Source organism: Scyliorhinus canicula, chromosome 16 (assembly GCF_902713615.1).
Source record: "Scyliorhinus canicula chromosome 16, sScyCan1.1, whole genome shotgun sequence".
Taxonomy (NCBI): Eukaryota; Metazoa; Chordata; class Chondrichthyes; order Carcharhiniformes; family Scyliorhinidae; genus Scyliorhinus; species Scyliorhinus canicula.
In genome coordinates, this window is record NC_052161.1 from 127,916,823 (window position 1) to 127,935,565 (window position 18,743).

General features: G+C 42.5%; 1 protein-coding gene across 1 annotated transcript in view; it reads right to left on the minus strand.

Moving 5' to 3' along the window:
• Positions 1-12,633, minus strand: part of LOC119950686 (ski oncogene-like) — a 186,941-nt gene extending 174,308 nt beyond the window's left edge. Inside the window, exon 1 of the mRNA XM_038773329.1 lies at positions 11,272-12,633. Within this exon, the coding sequence (XP_038629257.1) occupies positions 11,272-12,180 (909 nt within the window). The 5' untranslated portion in view covers positions 12,181-12,633. The remainder of the gene's footprint in view (positions 1-11,271) is intronic.
• Positions 12,634-18,743: the final 6,110 nt, after the last annotated feature.

An 18,743-nucleotide genomic window follows, 5' to 3' on the forward strand; every position in this document is an offset into this window, starting at 1 on the left:
TGAAGAGAAACTTTCATTTGTCCAAATCAACTGTCAACTTAGTCCTACATCACGTGAAAACTATACCAGTATTTCCTCAAATACACTTTGGAATGCAATACATTTGGCATTCCTCCTTCCTTCTCGAACTTACAATTGCATAACAAGCCTTTATCATGCAAAATCCAAAGCGGCCATAAATATTTCAGACATTTTTCATGAATTCTGGAATTGACTCTGTAAAGCAAGTGCAAGATAAACAGTGCAAGTGTCTGTTGAACATTAGCCGTGGTAAGTATATATTATAAATATTAAAAACTAACTATTGCAAATTGTTCAGCTGAAATAATGGTTTGAGTTTGTTACCTCCTCTTGAGTTTCAAGAATCACAATCTGTTTGCTAATAACAATATTTTACCATATAGGTCAGGAAATGGTTAAATCTAACCACAGACCCCGAGCTGAAGTCTCTGAAGACATTGATCTGGAAAGTCGTGCAGAAACCTGGCAACATCGCAGCTTCAATACAATGCTTTGAATGGGGAACCTTTCATGAGCTGCATGTGAAATGCAGCCTCCTCTTCACTTCTTTAATATTCAAACAGTCAGACAAAGAAAGAATGGGAGATTTGGATACCCTGGGAATTCAGTAAATTTCTCAATATTTTAGTTCTTCTCATATGCTAATTTCCAACGATAATAAAAAAAACTTTTGCAACTTTGTGATGGGGTGGATAGAAGGTAAGGTTTAAAATTAGATTTCATTTATATTGAACACATGCAATTTGGGCGTAAGAATTCATGTTTTCAACTCGTGCTGTCCAAATACTTCTATAGAACGGTCAAAAATGTGAACAAAACTTTGAAAAAATATTCTAAAATACTGCAATAAAAGATTTTGCTTGCCAATCTACTCAAAAGCAACTACCACCAATATCATTCCAGTAAAATCATTGGAATTTCCCAAAATTCACATAATTTGAACAAAATTGTCCTTTAGTTTCTGATCTTTCATTACTCAATTGCAGTAATCTGGTTCCTGATCATTACACCAAAACTTCCAGAAAACACAAAATACAGGCCTGTGCAGAGTTGCTGGCATATATATATATATATCAAGTTTAGATATCTACGGAAAAATTAACCACAATAGTTTTAGGGCACGTTTTAACTGTAACATTCGACCGGTAGACACATGTGACAGTTCTGTTAAAGGACATTCCAATTTGTCCCACTCACGTACAAATATTTCCTTTTCAAATATCTATTCAATTCCCTTTGGAAACTTACTACTGAATCTGCTTAAGTAGACATCTTTCATGCAATAGACATGTCAAGGTATGAAAAAGACAAATCCCTGTGCTAAACTCTATTTGTATGACATAAAGTTCATATTTTACAGTCCTCTTTTGCAATACTGCCAGCCATACTTCCTATTTTTTGTCATAAGGTGTATGCTGAAGTCTCCTGAACATCAATCATTTTGATTTTAAAAGTAGGCTTGGCATTAAAACTGAAAAACTATAACAAGTTATGCTGAGAAGTGATCTTAGAACACAGAATAAGGGAATGCAGAAGGTAGAAAACATGAAAGCAAGACAGAAGTTTAAACTATTAAAAGATAAATTTAGGACTAAAATCAGGAAATTCACATATGCAGTGGCAGAAACCTTAGAACCATACTTTCTGCCAATTGACTGTCTCTATTCATATTTATCTTGCAATCTTACATATTGTTTGTAACAGCAAAGTAATTTGCTTTTTTCAATGTACTGATGGATTAGAAACAGAAAGGGCAAATTATATGGAGGGAAATAAGAAAAAAAATGTGGTAGTTAATTTTGTGGTGTTAAGTGGATCTAAAAAGGGAACAGACATTTTAGCATAATATAAATATAAAGCACAACAATCTACAGTATTAAATTTGTAAGTTTTTTCTTGAAATTGAGGCAATTACATTTAAAATAAAAACATGGCTACATTTAGGAGCTCATATATGATCCCAACATTTCCCTTAAGCTTACTGCCCTTCCCCACCCCCCACTTCACACTGCCATCTGGGATTTTCAGGCACCTTAGGGGTGGGGAAAACAGTATCATCGGGGTCATATGTCAGTGCCCCCAGCAACACATGGGAATGAAAACTGACATCGCAACACAAAGGCCACTGTGGCTGAAGCAGCAAAATACTGACAGAATGTCTGGAATGCGCTGCCAGCATGCTGCTGCAGTTAAGAGAATTTTACCAACCAGCACCATAAACTAACACGTGACTTATAAGCTTATTGAATATCCTCCACGAGCTAGACAGACTGGCTACCGACTAGGGCTCATAATATTGTCCCTGGCAGACACCATTGCTAACTGATTCAAATCGTTCTTTAACTGCAGCATGCATAAAGTACGAAGTCATAAAAGCAGGGTCGCAGTAACTAATGCACAATGTTTCTGTGTGATCACTGAACTACATGGTATAATCTTGGACAAGGTAATAAAGAGACACAACAATGAGACTACTGTATAGAACATTCACTTACTACTGCTTACCCATACTAAATGCTGCAAAGTTACACAAATAAGAAACTTGTAACAAATGTTAAAACAGATCACACTCTTCAAAAAAATACTAATGATCAATGGTATGAAAATTCTAAATCCATCCCAGGTTGGAGGAGCAACTTTTTCTCTTGCAGGCAAAATGTATGACCCTAAGAATAATTGTGATACAACTTTGATAATTCTGGAACACTACACTGCACTTCAGAAAAATGCTGTGTTGCACATTCTGAAGAATCAAATAATCCTTTCCAATCAATTTAGAAAATGATCTACTGATCACTGTATTTTCTTTTGGGGAGCAGGGATGTGAAATAATGTGATGTAGAGAAAAATAGAATAAATACAAATCGCAAACCCAAAAACACATGATAATGCACAATAACCAAATCTGAACCCTATTATCACTCTTTAGACTTAAATTGTACGCTGTTCAGTTTTTGGTATCAATTCTGCTGTCCTGAAGGGTCATACGTCAGTGCCCCCTACACTGAATCCTTGCAAATGAATCCTTGCTGGCTCCAGCAGCATACAGGACTCTAAGAAATGTGCAACACCATTCCCAAGTCCCCAGTGCTGTTTATTTAACAGACTGTAAATGAAAATCTGTACCAGTGGTTTTCGTTACATAAGAAAAACAATTTTTAACATTTATTTTCTGTGTCTTTGGGTATCTCCAGGCATCCACCACAGCCAAATGTTTGCGGTAATAACGTTTTTTGCAAAGTGATCAGACCAGCAACTATCCCTCCTAGCGCGAAGAGTCTTGTCATTCATCCGCATTGTCAAAATTATTTTGATTTTTTTGTTTTGTTTTAAAATTTAGAGTACCCAATTATGCTTTTTTTTTACCAATTAAAGGGTAATTTAACGCGGCCAATCCACCTAAACTGCACATCTTTGGGTTGTGGGGGTGAAACCCACGCAGACACGGGGAAAATGTGCAAACTCCACAAATTATTTGGGTTTAATACCAACTTAAAATAGAATGGATAGCATGAATAATATAAAAATTAAACAACTGGATCTCTAACCTGGTCTGTGTACCCATCAAACCTTCGGATGAACCGATATAAATGCCAATTAAAAAAGCTAAAATATATTTCCCATGAGCCATACTCCCCTGTGATTAAAGCTTCCTGTATTATTTCACCCACAGATGTATTCAGGTGTCCATTATCGGAATAGAATATATAGTTACCTTTGCTTCATTCCACAACCTCTATGGATCTTTCCTCAAAATTATAACTGGTCATCAAATAGAAAATAGGAGACAAGTTTTTCTTTACATCGGTCAGAAAACTCCACAGGATAAGATGTTTGGGTTTGCAATGTAGACCAGGAGGTGACAGGTTAGATCACAACTCTGGGTTTAGTTAAATAATCTCAGCCAAAGAACTACATTCCATATCCCTGGACTAGGAGGTGGAAAAATCACAAATGGAGCTCCTGATTTCTAGCCACCAATCTCTGCTGACAAGTGTGCTTGTAACAGGTATCGGGCGAGGATGGGATCAAAACTAATTCGTGCTCGGGCAGCATAGTGGCGCAGTGGGTTAGCCCTGCTGCATCACGACGCTGAGGTCCCTGGTTCGATGCCGGCTCTGGGTCACTGTCTGTGTGGAGTTTGTGTGGGTTTCGCCCTCACTACACAAAGATGTGCAGGGTAGGTGGATTGGCCACGCTAAATTGCCCCTTAATTGGAAAAAATGAATTGGGTACTCTAAAAAAATTTTTAAAACTAATTTGTGCTCTCCAAGCCCAATTGTTCTGCTTTTTGTGGGATGTGGGCGTCGCTGGCTGGGTCAGCATTTGATGCCCATCCCTGAGGGCATTCAAGAGTCAACCACATTGCTGTGGGTCTGGAGTCACATGTCGGCGAGACCAAGTAAGGATGACAGATTTCCTTCCCTAAAGGACTTAGTGAACCAGATGGGTTTTTACAAAAATCAACAATGGTTTCATGGTCGTTATTAGACTTTCTTTCATTGAATTTGAATTCCTCCATCTGCCCTGATGGGATTCGAACCCATATCCCAAAAGCATTGCCCAGGGTCTCTGGATTACTAGTCCAGTGACAATACCACCATGCCACTGCCTCCCCTGCTAACACTCATTGTCTAGCCTCAAAATGAAGAATGCCCTCGGTGTGAAGTACCCAAGGAATTGATACTCAAGGGATTACACTTCAGTAATATTCAGCCTCTTCACTAAAAAGGAGGAAATAATTGGAGGAAACAAATGCTTGTTTCTCTTCTGTCCTCTACGGCTGCATACAGTTGTATCAGCAACTAACAATTTCTGGTACCTTGTCCAAGTAACCATCATTCGCTGCCCAGTTCTGCTCTAATTTAACATCCAACATGCACCATACGGGCAGCATTACCATCAGGTCCTGGAATCCAAGTGAGTCATTTCAACTATCTGCCAGAATTTGGTATACTCTAAGATGGTATTGAGTAAGTGACAGGCAACCACCAAGGTCACCACATTGTCCAAAATTCAAATGATAATTATGCAAGATTATAAGAACAACTTGCAATTGTCGGTAGGTCATAGCAATGGTGCCGTGTTAATTGGCAATTAAAAATCACACATCAATTGCTGAATTTATTTTTTGAAATGAGATCTTGAGCTCTCAGGGTAAGAATACAATAGCTTGATTTTGAAAAACTTCAGACAAGTTAACAATCTAATGTATACTGTTCACTCTTATGCAATCTCCGAGTTCCCTTGGAGTGGTCAGTTTGGGCTGTCAATGATTGCCCTCTCCAAGAGAGTAAAGTTCACATATTGACATCCACATCCAAATGTCATTTTACTACAAATGTTAGTAAACAGTAATTCCAGTCACAAGATGTCAGTGGAAGAATTTTTTTTAAAAAGATCGCCTCAAAGAAAAACAAGGTTTTTCTCCCGATCGTGAGAACCAACATTAAACCATCTATGTTCTCCTTTAAAAAAAAAATCTCATTATGCATATTTTGTTTTAAAATGTAGTCCCTTTGGGCCAATATAACTCTTGTGCATGCTTGACAACCACTGTGTCCCTCCCATATCCCTCTCCCTTGGGCAGAAACAGTTAGTTCCCAGAAGCAGATTTAAAATATTCCCATCACCCTTGCTGAACACACACACAAGCAAAACATAACTAATATGGCTTGCTTAATCAATATATGAAAATCTGAATGAAAACTTTCTGACTTTAAAATGGTTAGATTTGTTTCGGTGACTAAATACAGTCAGTTCTATTCAATTCACTAAAAAGTCTTGAATAAGAACAACCTATATTAGAGGCGGCATTTATTTTCGAAAAAGAAAAATGGAAACTGTTTCGATACACAGTAAAACTGCACAAGAAATTACTAAAATTAAGTAACATACAATTTAATGAAGCGATTCATTTAACCTGTTAAAAAGTCAAAACAGTTTCAAACAGAACACAGACAGGGGCATAACATGATTTATTTGTTGGCAAATTCTTCTATTTCTTGTCAAACTACCTAAGGATGCAAATTTCACAGTTTTGATGGGTCTGCAGAAAAGTAGTAAATTATCAGCAGATGTGCCACATAATTAATCTGATGTACTTCGCACATGAACCTAGCTGCTAATTAAAACCCTACATATAATTGACTTCATTTACATATCATTGAAGCTTCACAACAATTACAAATTCTTTACAAATGCATCTATACACTAAATATTTAGAGGAATGTATGCAAGACATAAATTTCACTCAAAACTAGTTACAAACTTAAAAACCTTCCATCAAGATAGATCATAAATTACACTTCCCAACACTCCAAAGAGCAGTGAAAATGACAAATACATTCATATCTAAAAATTTATTCATCCTGTTATGTTGCCCAGCTAGTTTTCAAAATCACTCTTAAATGTATACAAGTTTCGGCGAAGTAAACTTCAATTTTTACACTAAATTGTGTTGCGGTATTTTATGAAAATATTGAAAGCCTGCTTATTTTGATCCAGAAAAGACCCATTTTATCACCACGTCGCCAACTTTGGGTGCCATACTTTTCACAAACACTCCTACAAAGCAATTCTGAAACGTTTGACCATAGAACATAGAACAGTACAGCACAGAACAGGCCCTTCGGCCCTCGATGTTGTGCCGAGCAATGATCACCCTACTTAAACCCACGTAACCCGTATACCCGTAACCCAACAATCCCCCCATTAACCTTACACTACGGGCAATTTAGCATGGCCAATCCACCTAACCCGCACATCTTTGGACTGTGGGAGGAAACCGGAGCACCCGGAGGAAACCCACGCACACACGGGGAGGATGTGCAGACTCCACACAGAGGCAGTGACCCAGCCGGGAATCGAACCTGGGACCCTGGAGCTGTGAAGCATTGATGCTAACCACCATGCTACCGTGAGGCCCTGTGCATTCCAAATGTGGCTTGTTAATTAATCAAAGCCAAAGGATAAAAGTATTAAATTAGGAATATTCCCTGAAGCGCTAGCCATATCATAAGAACACAAGAACTAGGAGCAGGAGTAGGCCATCTGGCCCCTCGAGCCTGCTCCGCCATTCAATGAGATCATGGCTGATCTTTGAGATCATGATGTGGCGATGCTGGCGTTGGACTGGGGTGAGCACAGTAAGAAGTCTTACAACACCAGGTTAAAGTCCAACAGGTTTGTTTCAAACACGAGCTTTCGGAGCGCAGCTCCTTCCTCAGGTGAATGGCGAGGTATGTACCTCGCCATTCACCTGAGGAAGGAGCTGCGCTCCGAAAGCTCGTGTTTGAAACAAACCTGTTGGACTTTAACCTGGTGTTGAAAGACTTCTTACTTTGAGATCATGGCTGATCTTAAGATATCATTTTTATCTTAACATTTTAACACCCCCCCCCCCCCCACCCCATAGATTATTTCAAAAGACTACGGTTGGTTGGGCCATTCCAGTTTTTTAAACCCTAAAAGGCTCACTAGCCAAAATATCAATATGATCTTCAAACCTATGTATGTGGTAAACCAGCTCGCGGTGAATTAGCCTTTACACCGAGCTTTATGAATTATATATAATGTTCTTATTTTGTTGTTAAACTACTTCATGGCAGTAGAATCACTCTTCTTGGACCAGGATATGCTCAACAGATCCACACTTGTACTGATTTAAACTCATGGCTGGAGTTGACTTAAGAAAATTGCACCCTCTCATAGTATCTGGGATAAAGGGTGGGGTGGGGGGGGAGGGGTTGGCAGGGTAAATGCCCTCAGCCCTGGCCTAGGGGCAGCACGTGCCGCCATCTGGGACCGTTGGGAGAGGGGGAGGGGCCATGCGCGCGCGACGGCAGCTACAGGCCTCCAGCCGCCGCGTGCTCAACGGTCGCCGTGCGCACGCGCACTCGGCCCGCGGTCCACAGCCCCGCCCCCGGTCACCAGGGTAACCTTCCGCGGCCAAGCCGCCGGCCTTCTCTCCCCCCCGCCCCCCTTGGAATTCACCGTCCTATTCTCCCCTTTCGACGCGGCCTGGTACGAATAATCCCGGCCACCAATCGAAACGTTGATTTATTTTTTTAAATTGGCACGGGGGACGCCTGGTGCGAAAAGAAAACCCGGTGGTGTAAACACGACGGCGGCGTTGCCCCACGTTTCGGGCCGCCCGCCGCACGGTTAAGTGGTGGATGTTTTTGTTTTTCCCAAAAAGAAAATGGACAACGTGCGAAGGTGGAGGGAGGCGGGCGGTGCACTGAGCATGCGCCATTCCGGTCATGTGGGCTGCTTGGGGCTCGCTGCTGGCGTCACTGGACCGCCACAGCAAATGGGCTGCGGCTCAGTCACCTAAATGGAACTGAGACATGTGACACAAAATGTCGGCCGGCCTCTTGTTGTTGCCATTGTCCACGTGCGGGTGGGAGGATAGACCCACTGGACTGAGGGGCCTTGTGTAATTGTGACTTGTGGAGGAATTGGGGGGGGGGTGGAGGAATTGGGGGGGGTGGAGGAATTGGGGGGGGGGGTGGAGGAATTGGGGGGGGGGGTGGAGGAATTGGGGGGGGGGTGGAGGAATTGGGGGGGGGGTGGAGGAATTGGGGGGGGGGGTGGAGGAATTGGGGGGGGGGTGGAGGAATTGGGGGGGGGGGGGAGGAATTGGGGGGGGGGTGGAGGAATTGGGGGGGGGGGGAGGAATTGGGGGGGGGTGGAGGAATTGGGGGGGGGTGGAGGAATTGGGGGGGGGGTGGAGGAATTGGGGGGGGGGGGGAGGAATTGGGGGGGGGGTGGAGGAATTGGGGGGGGGTGGAGGAATTGGGGGGGGGGTGGAGGAATTGGGGGGGGGTGGAGGAATTGGGGGGGGGGTGGAGGAATTGGGGGGGGGGGCGTAATTTACCCCCCCACCCACCAAATATTGCAACCTGTCTAAGGATGTACAAAAACTTCGACGTGCGTGGCAAAGATATTAGCCACAGCACGCTTCAGAAATCAATGTCTACGAATATTTTTATAATGGAAATACAGATTTCAATTTCACTGCTAGCACATCAATTCTTCAAACTTTGAGCCCTTTCACAGCCTCCTGGATTTTATCTTTACCACACCCACCTAAATTATAGGGTGCGAACATAGATACACATCAATAAGGAATGTGTTCTGTTAAAACGGGTACAAAAGAGTGGGATTTCGTACGAAAAAGACTGGGAGAGAAGACTTTGCTCCAGTTATTGTACACCTTTCCCGCCATACATTTAGGAGGGATCGGGAACAGTATAGGGGCCCCTATCTTGGTCAATCTAGAATTACATCAACTGGTGCGTGAGAGAACTCCGGCAGGATTCAAGTCTAATCTTGACAAAGTCCTTACATCCAGGTTTCTCAACACTCCTGCACATTAAGTTCTCTCGCCTTTCGCAATATCCACAAGTCTCATTAACCACAACTTCCTGTCTGTATTGCACGCAATCTTTCCATATTTTCCTGGCGGGGGGCCCTAAGCGTGCATTCTTCAATTCTAAAGCAAAACTCTTCCAATTTACCTAGCAAATCGAACATTACACTTTTAACAAAAATCATATCCAGAGTCCAGAAATGGGCCACTCAATTTCTTAATGCACTGATCTGCACAGCGAGTCGTCTCCAACAAACCGATTCTGTAGTTGTCCTTTCAAAACTGGTAAGAAATATCGGATTTCGTCCAATTAGCACAAAGGGATGCTTTATTTTCCCTTAAACGTCTGCTCACTTGTATTATTAAATGCTCGTTTTTGCAAGTGTGCAAAACCATCCTCCGTGATGGACAAGCTTAGTATTTAACTCTTCATTCAGAAACAGGCTTTTTTTACTTCTTCAAACCACTGCTTTAGAGTACAAAAGTTACTTGGGACTTTTGCTTTTTTATAGCCAAAAAACACTCCAGCACCTTAATTCTTCAAAGTAAAGTCCTCCAAAGTCTTAAACAATACAATCCAATATTCCTTGGCACAGGTCACTATTTTTCTGCTTACTAAACGCTCTGTAATTGCTCGGGTAATGTACAGTATTACAGCAGGGGCAAAAATCCAAAAGGCGCGAGGGAATGAATTAGCCCATTGAAAGTCAAACAGCATACTTGTCGGACAATATCCCGAGTTTGCTTAGTCGGCCTTTTTTTTAAATTCATAACAATTGATGTAAATGAAAAGTTGTGCGTTTCCTTTTCAATTCAGTTAAGAGGTAGCCCAAGGTTCACGGCCGTAACCTTTACCCACGCAAAAAAACAATCAATGCAGTGTCTGCTAGCTCCTGTTTGGAAATCAGAATGAAAGAGGGTGGGATGGGAGCTGACAGACGGGCGGGGAGGGGAGAAACTAAAAACGAAAATACAAACTTCTTGCATTTTTGCACCAAAGAGTGAAATCCGAATTGGTAGGTTAATAGCTTATTTTGCGGTCGGAGAGCTGGGGTTCTGAATCGTAACATTGTTTTAAACATAGTTTCAAACTCTTATTTTTATAATTTCGAATAAAGTGCCCAGATTCAGTATATATTTATTTGAATTCCAGATGAAACGTGAACGAAACTAAACAGCCGTGATAATGTTGAAATCTAGTTTGAGTACAGATCGGATTATGCAGCTTCCCCAGTTTGCCTTTCGGCATTAAATATCCTCAGGATCTGCTGAATAGATGTGGATTGGCTAAAACAGTGCCCTACACAGGCCATGCCTGCAGTCGAGACTCAGCCCCCTCCATACTAATGCACATCTCTCAAAACCACTCCCACATATCAGTGAGCAAGGAAACACACACCCTTGTCTGAAACTATCACATTGAGCAGCTCGGAGTCAACTTAATGCTTCACTTTAGCACGTCATTATCTATAATGGGTAACGATTAAATACGTACACCTTCAAGTATTTAAAGATATCATTCATGAGTTCAAAACTTCTCCGCCAAGGGAAGGGAAAAGGACATTAGAATTTAAATTTAAACGCATACCTTCCACAATTAGTGATAAAGAAACTGCTTACAGAACCGGGACACACAATACAAGCGTGACCAGTATCGCTGCTTATGAAACCGAAAATGATTGATTTAACTTTTCTCTAAGGAGTTGAGAAAAATAATGTTCAGTTCTGACCCCTATTTCTTAGCGTCTATGGTGGGTTTGAAAAAGCCTGAAAAGATTACATTTAAACACTATTATTAGTTTTGACGTGTTTTTTTTTCCTATGCCATAGTGGAAATAGTCAACTATAACAACCTATAGTAAAACAACGCTCACCCTGGGTGCTTTTCTTTTGTATTTGTTGCTGTAATCAAATCTCTCTTTCATTTCATCCAGCAACTGTTCCAATCGTGCCTTCTCTTCTTTTGCCGTGTAATCCTGACTCAAAAGGACATAGGCTCTCCAGTTGGCCGAATCGAAACCCCAGTGGCAGGTTCTGTTTTCCAATGATTTGTGCGAGTGTACTACAAATTTGTGAGCAGGGTACATAAGCCTGCAGTCCATGCACTGGATACATGCAGCATGAGGGTTACCGTACAATTCAGGCACAAAGAGTCCCTTGCACTTCCCAAAACACTCATGGTATACTTTGAAGCTATTTTCTGTGATCTCTAACTCAATGGTGCTAGAGTATTCTTTTTTGCAATGGGGAGGGTAGGTTCCCCCGTAGAGTAAGGCATTGCAAAGCCTCTCTGCGTCTGTCTTGGTGATCAAACCACAGGATGGGGCAGAGAAGGGCAAGATCCCCATGACTTTCAGGATCTCCAGCTGGTCTGCCGTGCATCTAGAGCAGTAAATATGTAATTCATCACATACTGAATTAATCTGTTGGAGGGAAAAATCTCTAAGCACAGAGTTCAGGATCTGAGGCAAGCAAAGCCTCTTCTCCCCACCAACTACGAAACAAGAAATGGTTTCCCCTTCCAGAATGGTCTCGCATCTCTCCGTTGATCGGTCCGAGGGGATAAAGAGGGGTCCCGGCATAACGGGAGGAGGCTGTATAGGTAGGTGAATAATCTGATCTGTCTCTTTCCCAGTTTCCTTTTTGTACATCATCTCGTGAGCCCATCGAGCAGAGAAAGCCGCGGGTCCTCCAAGCGAACTCATACTGCTGAGATGAAACTGCTTTAAGGTTTGTTGGAGTCCTGGATGAGGCTGAAAACTAGATCTTGGTACAGTCTCCATGATTTCTGGCCCCAAAAAGCACACCCGTTTTGTATAAAATCAGATAAATCCCCCTTTAAAAAGACACGACGTCCAAGTTTGCCCCACCACCACGGAAAAAATTAAAGTAGCTCATGAAATCCAGTCTCTAAGCGTGCTGTGTTTCTGCAGCACTCTTGCGTTCAAACATATCCACAATTGTAGCCTTAAAAAGATCTCTTCAAGCAAATGCTGGTTCAACCAGTCCTTCGAAATCCAGTCCCCAATTGGTTTTACACTCTGTACTTTGTTTCCTTTTTTCTTCTTCTTTTCAGCCCTCTTTTTACGATCTGCAAGCGTAAAGACGCGGCACATCCACACAATACGACCTTGCAGCTCAGACTGCCTTCTCCCCTCTGTTTGTCGGCGTCTAGGTCAGGCATTGAATCTCAGCCAAGAATGCGTCTGACTCCCCCAGGGCTCTTCCAGGAACCAGCACACTGCCCACCGATTTCAACAGCAGCCTCCAAATATGCAATAACTGGTTTCACAGACCGGTGGCTTTCAAAACTACAACGCAGAAGGGAGGGTTTTTTTTTCCAAAGTTCACTTGATATCGTTAATTATCAGGATTAGTCACCGGCAGCTTTCTTGGACAAAACATGTATGTTTTACAGATCATCAGCTAGCTGCAATATAACGGGGTGGATTTTTTTTGTCTCAGATGTCCAAACAATTATACAATGATCAAATATTAATGCAACTTTTTATGTATAATCAATAATTTAGAAAGAAAATGCAATACGTAGAAATCAAATTTATATTTTTAATATAATAAACTTTTTTGGATGTAGAACTATCTCGGTCTACTTTTGCTTTAGTGTCAGCTAAGAGCACTCTCATCTCTGAGTCTGAGTCAGATGGTCATGAGTTCAAGGCCCACTGCAGGATTTGTGTGCTTTTGGATGAGATGCTAAATCAAGGCCCCATCTGCCCTCACAGGTGGACGCAAAAGATCCCATTGCTATATCTAAAAATGCAGAGGAGTTGTCCTCTGTGTCCTGGCCAATATTTGCCCCTCCATCAAGATCATAAAAACATTATCTGATCATTATCACATTGCTATTTGTGGGAGCTTGTTGTGAACAAATTAGCTGTTGAATTTCATACATTACAACCGTGACTACACTTCAAAAGTACTTCATTGGCTGTTAACCATTTTAAGACATCCATTGTCACAAAAAGTGCTTAATAATGTCAATCCTTCTTTCCAACAGGAATAAACTCAGGATAAACTCAAATTGAATAAAGGCTACTGTGTATGCATATTATTTTAAAAGATACAAGCATTATGATATTTTCACCCCAAAACCACCGAAGCCTGAATAAATTGTTACAGTATGTCATCTTTTAAAAATACTGCCAAATCCTGGGGCTCACTTATTAAATTCTAGTGAAAGTACTATGGTGTAAGGGACCAATTTCAGGATGGTATACTTTCAATTTGGCACCTTTACTGAGTGAGTGCAATTCATCTAGCATTGTATAATCCTTGCCCCTCGATCAGCCAAAGCCCTATTCCATATTTCCTTTCCAGTCATCTCTGTCTAGCACAAGCAGAAACTGCCCACAACGCTTAAGGGTCACAAAACTAAGCTACTGAGAAATCAACGGCATAGTGCTTATCTGTTTGCCCAGTCTAGAGTACACACTCTTCCTTGAAGGGATATGCCTGACTTAACCAAGTACAGAGTTTAGGCGCAGTATGGCAAAGGTCAAGGTTTAGAAATTCCCAATTGTGAACAGCATACTACTAGAGTTTAACCAAATAAATTTGAACATAAACAGGGGCAGGAGTAGGCCATTCGATCCCTTGAGCCTGCTCCATCATGCAATAAGATCATGGCCCCCATAACCCTTGACTCCTGTGTCAATCAAAAAGTTGTTTAACTCAACCTTGAATATATTCAATGACCCAGACTCCAATTCTCACTGGGGAAGAGAATTCCAAACACTAGAGAACCTCCAACAGAAGGAATTCCTCCCTATCTCCATCTTTAGAAAATAAACTCATTTTGAGGGTACAGAGATGATTAAAACAGGCAGGAAGGGTATTTGATGAAAACATCTTTCAAATTGTCAAAATCTGCTACCAAAGAAGTTTGACAAAAGTAACAAGTGCAATGAACAATGAGCATCATCTTTTGCCTCAGTATTACTGTTGGGTGGCATCCTCCAACCTGAAAAATAATCATTTAGGACGATTCTCTGTTTTATCTCCTAAGGTCAACTTTTTATGCAAGCTGACACTGGTTCTCCTATTCCTTGAGCCTCAATTTTGTTGACTAACCTTTTATGATATTTTGCATTACACTTTCTAAAATCCAGATGGATATATCCATATTCTCCCCTCTAAGGAGAACAAAGATCAAAGAAAATTACAGCAGAGGAACAGGCCCTTCGGCCCTCCCAGCCTGCGCCGATCCAGATCCTTTATCTGAATCTGTCTCTTATTTTCCAAGGTCTACTTCCCTCTGTTCCCGCCCGTTCATATACCTGTCTAGATGCCTCTTAAATTATGCTATCGTGCCCGCCTCTACCACCTCCGCTGGTAAAGCGTTCCAGGCACCCACCACCCTCTCCGTAAAAAACTTTCCACGCACATCTCCCTCAAACTTTCCCCCTCTCACCTTGAAATCGTGACCCCTTGTAACTGACACCCCCACTCTTGGAAAAAGCTTGTTGCTATCCACCATGTCCATACTTCTCATAATTTTGTAGACCTCAATCAGGTCCCCCCTAAACCTCCGTCTTTCCAACGAAAACAATCCTAATCTACTCAACCTTTCTTCATAGCTAGCACCCTCCATACCAGGCAACATCCTGGTGAACCTCCTCTGCACCCTCTCCAAAGCATCCACATCCATCTGGTAATGTGGCGACCAGAACGGCACTCAGTATTCCAAATGTGGCCTAACCAAAGTCCTATACAACTGTAACATGACCTGCCGACTCTTGTACTCAATACCCCGTCCGATGAAGGCAAGCATGCTGTATGCCTTCTTGACCACTCTATCAACCTGCGTTGCCACCTTCAGGACAATGGACCTGAACTCCCAGATCTCTCTGTACATCAATTTTCCCCAGGACCCTTCCATTGACCATATAGTCCGCTCTTGAATTTGATCTTCCAAAATGCATCACCTCGCATTTGCCTGGATTGAACTCCATCTGCCATTTCTCTGCCCAACTCTGCAATCTATCTATATTTTGTTGTATTCTCTGACAGTCCTCCTCGCTATCTGCAACTCCACCAATCTTAGTATCATCTGCAAACTTGCTAATCAGACCACCTATACCTTCCTCCAGGTCATTTATGTAGATCACAAACAACAGTGGTCCGAGCACGGATCCCTGTGGAACACCACTAGTCACCCTTCTCCATTTTGAGACACTCCCTTCCACCACTACTCTCTGTCTCCTGTTACCCAGCCAGTTCTTTATCCATCTAGCTAGTACACCCTGAACCCCATACGATTTCACTTTTTCCATCAACCTGCCATGCGAAACCTTATCAAACGCCTTACTAAAGTCCATGTTTCTGACATCTACAGCCCTTCCCTCATCAATTAACTTTGTCACTTCCTCAAAGAATTCTGTTAGGTTTGTAAGATATGACCTTCCCTGCACAAAACCATGCTGCCTATCACTGATAAGTCTATTTTCTTCCAGATGTGAATAGATCCTATCCCTCAGAACGATCCCAACTTTCGAGCCTATCCATGTAATTTAAGTCCCTCTTCCCTGGAACCACCCTAGTAAATCCATTTGCACCCTCTCTAAAGACTTCAAATCCTTTTGGAAGTTTGCTGCCTAGAATTAGACACAATGGCTGCGTTTTAACAGGGGTAAAACAGTCTTATTTTGAGCGTGCATAGCAGGGTGTTTCTCTGCACCCGCAGTGCTGAGAAGACCCCGCTATCTAACGGGACTCTGCCGGGGTTTCTTTTTGGCTTCTGCGGGGGCCGAGTCCACACTTACCTCATTCTTGTCAGTGCAGAAAGAGATTGGGGTATCATTTTTAAATGCTGGCCCAATTTTCTGACCCCCCCCCCCCCCCCCCTGGCATTCCTATTGCTGCCTCCAGAACCCCCCCCCCCCCCCCCCCCATTGCCCCAACTAACCTCTTTGGGGCTCCTCGAACCCCTCTCACCCACCTCTTAAGGGTAGGGTGCCACCAGGCCCAATGCCTGGCATGGGCAACTTGGCACCTGGGAAGCTTGGCACTGGCACTCTGGCAATGCCCCAACCAGTGCCACCAGGCATCTTGGCAGTACCATGGTGGCACTGCTATGGTGCCTGGGTGGTAGTGCCAAGGTGCCAGTCTGGCAATGCCAAGGTGCTCAGATGCCAGCGGGAGTCCCAGGGTACAGCCCTGCCCAGAGTCCAACTACCTGGGAGCCTCCAACAGCCTGTGAGGCCCCTCCAGGTGCCGTTATGCCTGGTCCATGTTTGTGTGGACTATTTCTACAAGGCGCCATGGCAAGGTCTCCCAGACAGGGAAGTTAGTTCTTGGGCCTCAGGTAAATCTAGTGTAGACATATTAATATGAGTTTAATGGCTCATTTAAATATTTGAATCTGGGTCCCGCCCAGTGAGCATTAGATCCAGATCGCAGTATCTTGCAAGATCTTGCGAGGCATTCCAAGTATCATTAAATGGACTCGTCCCCACATCAAGTTCGGACGAGACCAATAAATCACGCCCAATATTTAATCGGAGGCTGAACCATTGATTTATAATGGCTTCATCATAACTTCCTTGCTTTTGTACTCTATGCCTCTATTTATAAAGCCCAGTGTCCTGTGTATCTTTTAAAAAAAGAAATTCCAATTGAGGGGCAATTTAGCGTGGACAATCCACTTACCCTGCAAATGTTTGGGTTGTGGGGGTGAGACTCACGCAGACACATGGACAATGTGCAAACTCCACACAGGCCAGGATCACCCAGGGCCGGGATTGAACCTGGGCCCTCGGCGCCTTGAGGCAGCAGTGCTAGCCACCGCACCGCCTATGTACACCTTTTTAACCACTTTCTCATCCTGTCTTGCTACCTCCAACAATTTGTGCAAATATACCCCTGGAGTTTCTTTGTCCCTACACCCACTTTTGAATTCTACCCTTTTATATTGCATCATTTCACACTTTTTAAAAATAGATTTAGAGTACCCAATTCATTTTTTCCAATTAAAGGGCAATTCAGTGTGGCCAATCCACTTACGCTGCACATCTTTGGGTTGTGGGTGCGAAACCCACTCAAACATGGGGAGAATGTGAAAACTCCACACGGACAGTTACCCAGAGCCGGGTTCGAACCTGGGCCATAATGCGCATCATTTCACACTTGACTAGTAATCCAGAAGTCCAAGCTAGTGCTCAGAGGACAGAGTTTAAATCCCACTAAGGCAGCTGGTGGAATTTTAATTAATTAATATAAAACTCTGGGATGAAAGCTAGACTCAGTAATAGGGATCATGAAACCATCGTTGATTGTTGTAAAAAACAATCTGGAATTAATGTATTTTTAGGAAAAGAAATCTCTGTCCTTTCCTGGTCTGGCCTACATGTGACTCCACCACAGCAAGACCATTACTCTTAACTGCCATCTGCCCAATTGGGGATAGGCAACAAATGCTGGTCAACAATGCCAACATCCCATGAAAGAATACATTCAAAAATGAGTTTTTCTGTTTCCTATGTTCTGTCATTGTGTTAACACATGATAATGTTACTCTTTGGTGATGACATCACTTCAGCCACAGTACTTTTTTCAACAGTTCATGACTGAAGGCTATCAACGGTGAATGGTACACAATCTATTTCGAGGCACCTCGGGAGGAACCATTAAATGTAAACTACTCATTTCTTACTTAGAAAACTAGCATCCAGTCGAGGAAAATCTGGCAGATACCCGTTTACTCACTTGATTACATTTTCAGGTAGTTGTTGAAATGGGCATATAGCACTCCTGTCTTAGGTAAGACAGAAATTACATTTTTAATTAAAAATTGGGTGGAGCTTACACTACATGCTAGTCTCAGTTGCACCAAGCACTGAATGTCATAACCAGTGGTTCTTAAAGCGAACAGAATGTTAAGAAAGAGGCAAATTTTTTAAAATAACAATTGTGAGACAAGGAGGAGCAAATAAACTCCTTGTCCATCAAATCTCTTCCACATGCTGTAGCCCTTCCTCATCTCCCCTGGGACCTGACCATGACTAGGTTCAGCACAATTCTCTAGTAAATTTAAAAGGAGCCCAAAACCTTAAAATGGTTTATACCTCCCAATTGTGGCCTTGAGCAGGCACTAGCTACTTCACACCTATTTTAAAGAAACATAGAAAATAGAAGCACGAGGAGGCCATTTGGCCCTTTGAGCTTGCTCCGCCATTCATTATGATCATGACTGATCATCCAACTCAATAGCCTGATCCCACCTTCTCCCTCCCCATATCCATTGATCCCCTTCACCCCAGGTGCTATTATCTAACTGCTTCTCATATCATTTGGTCCCCTTTACCCTCAGGTGCTACATTTAACTGCT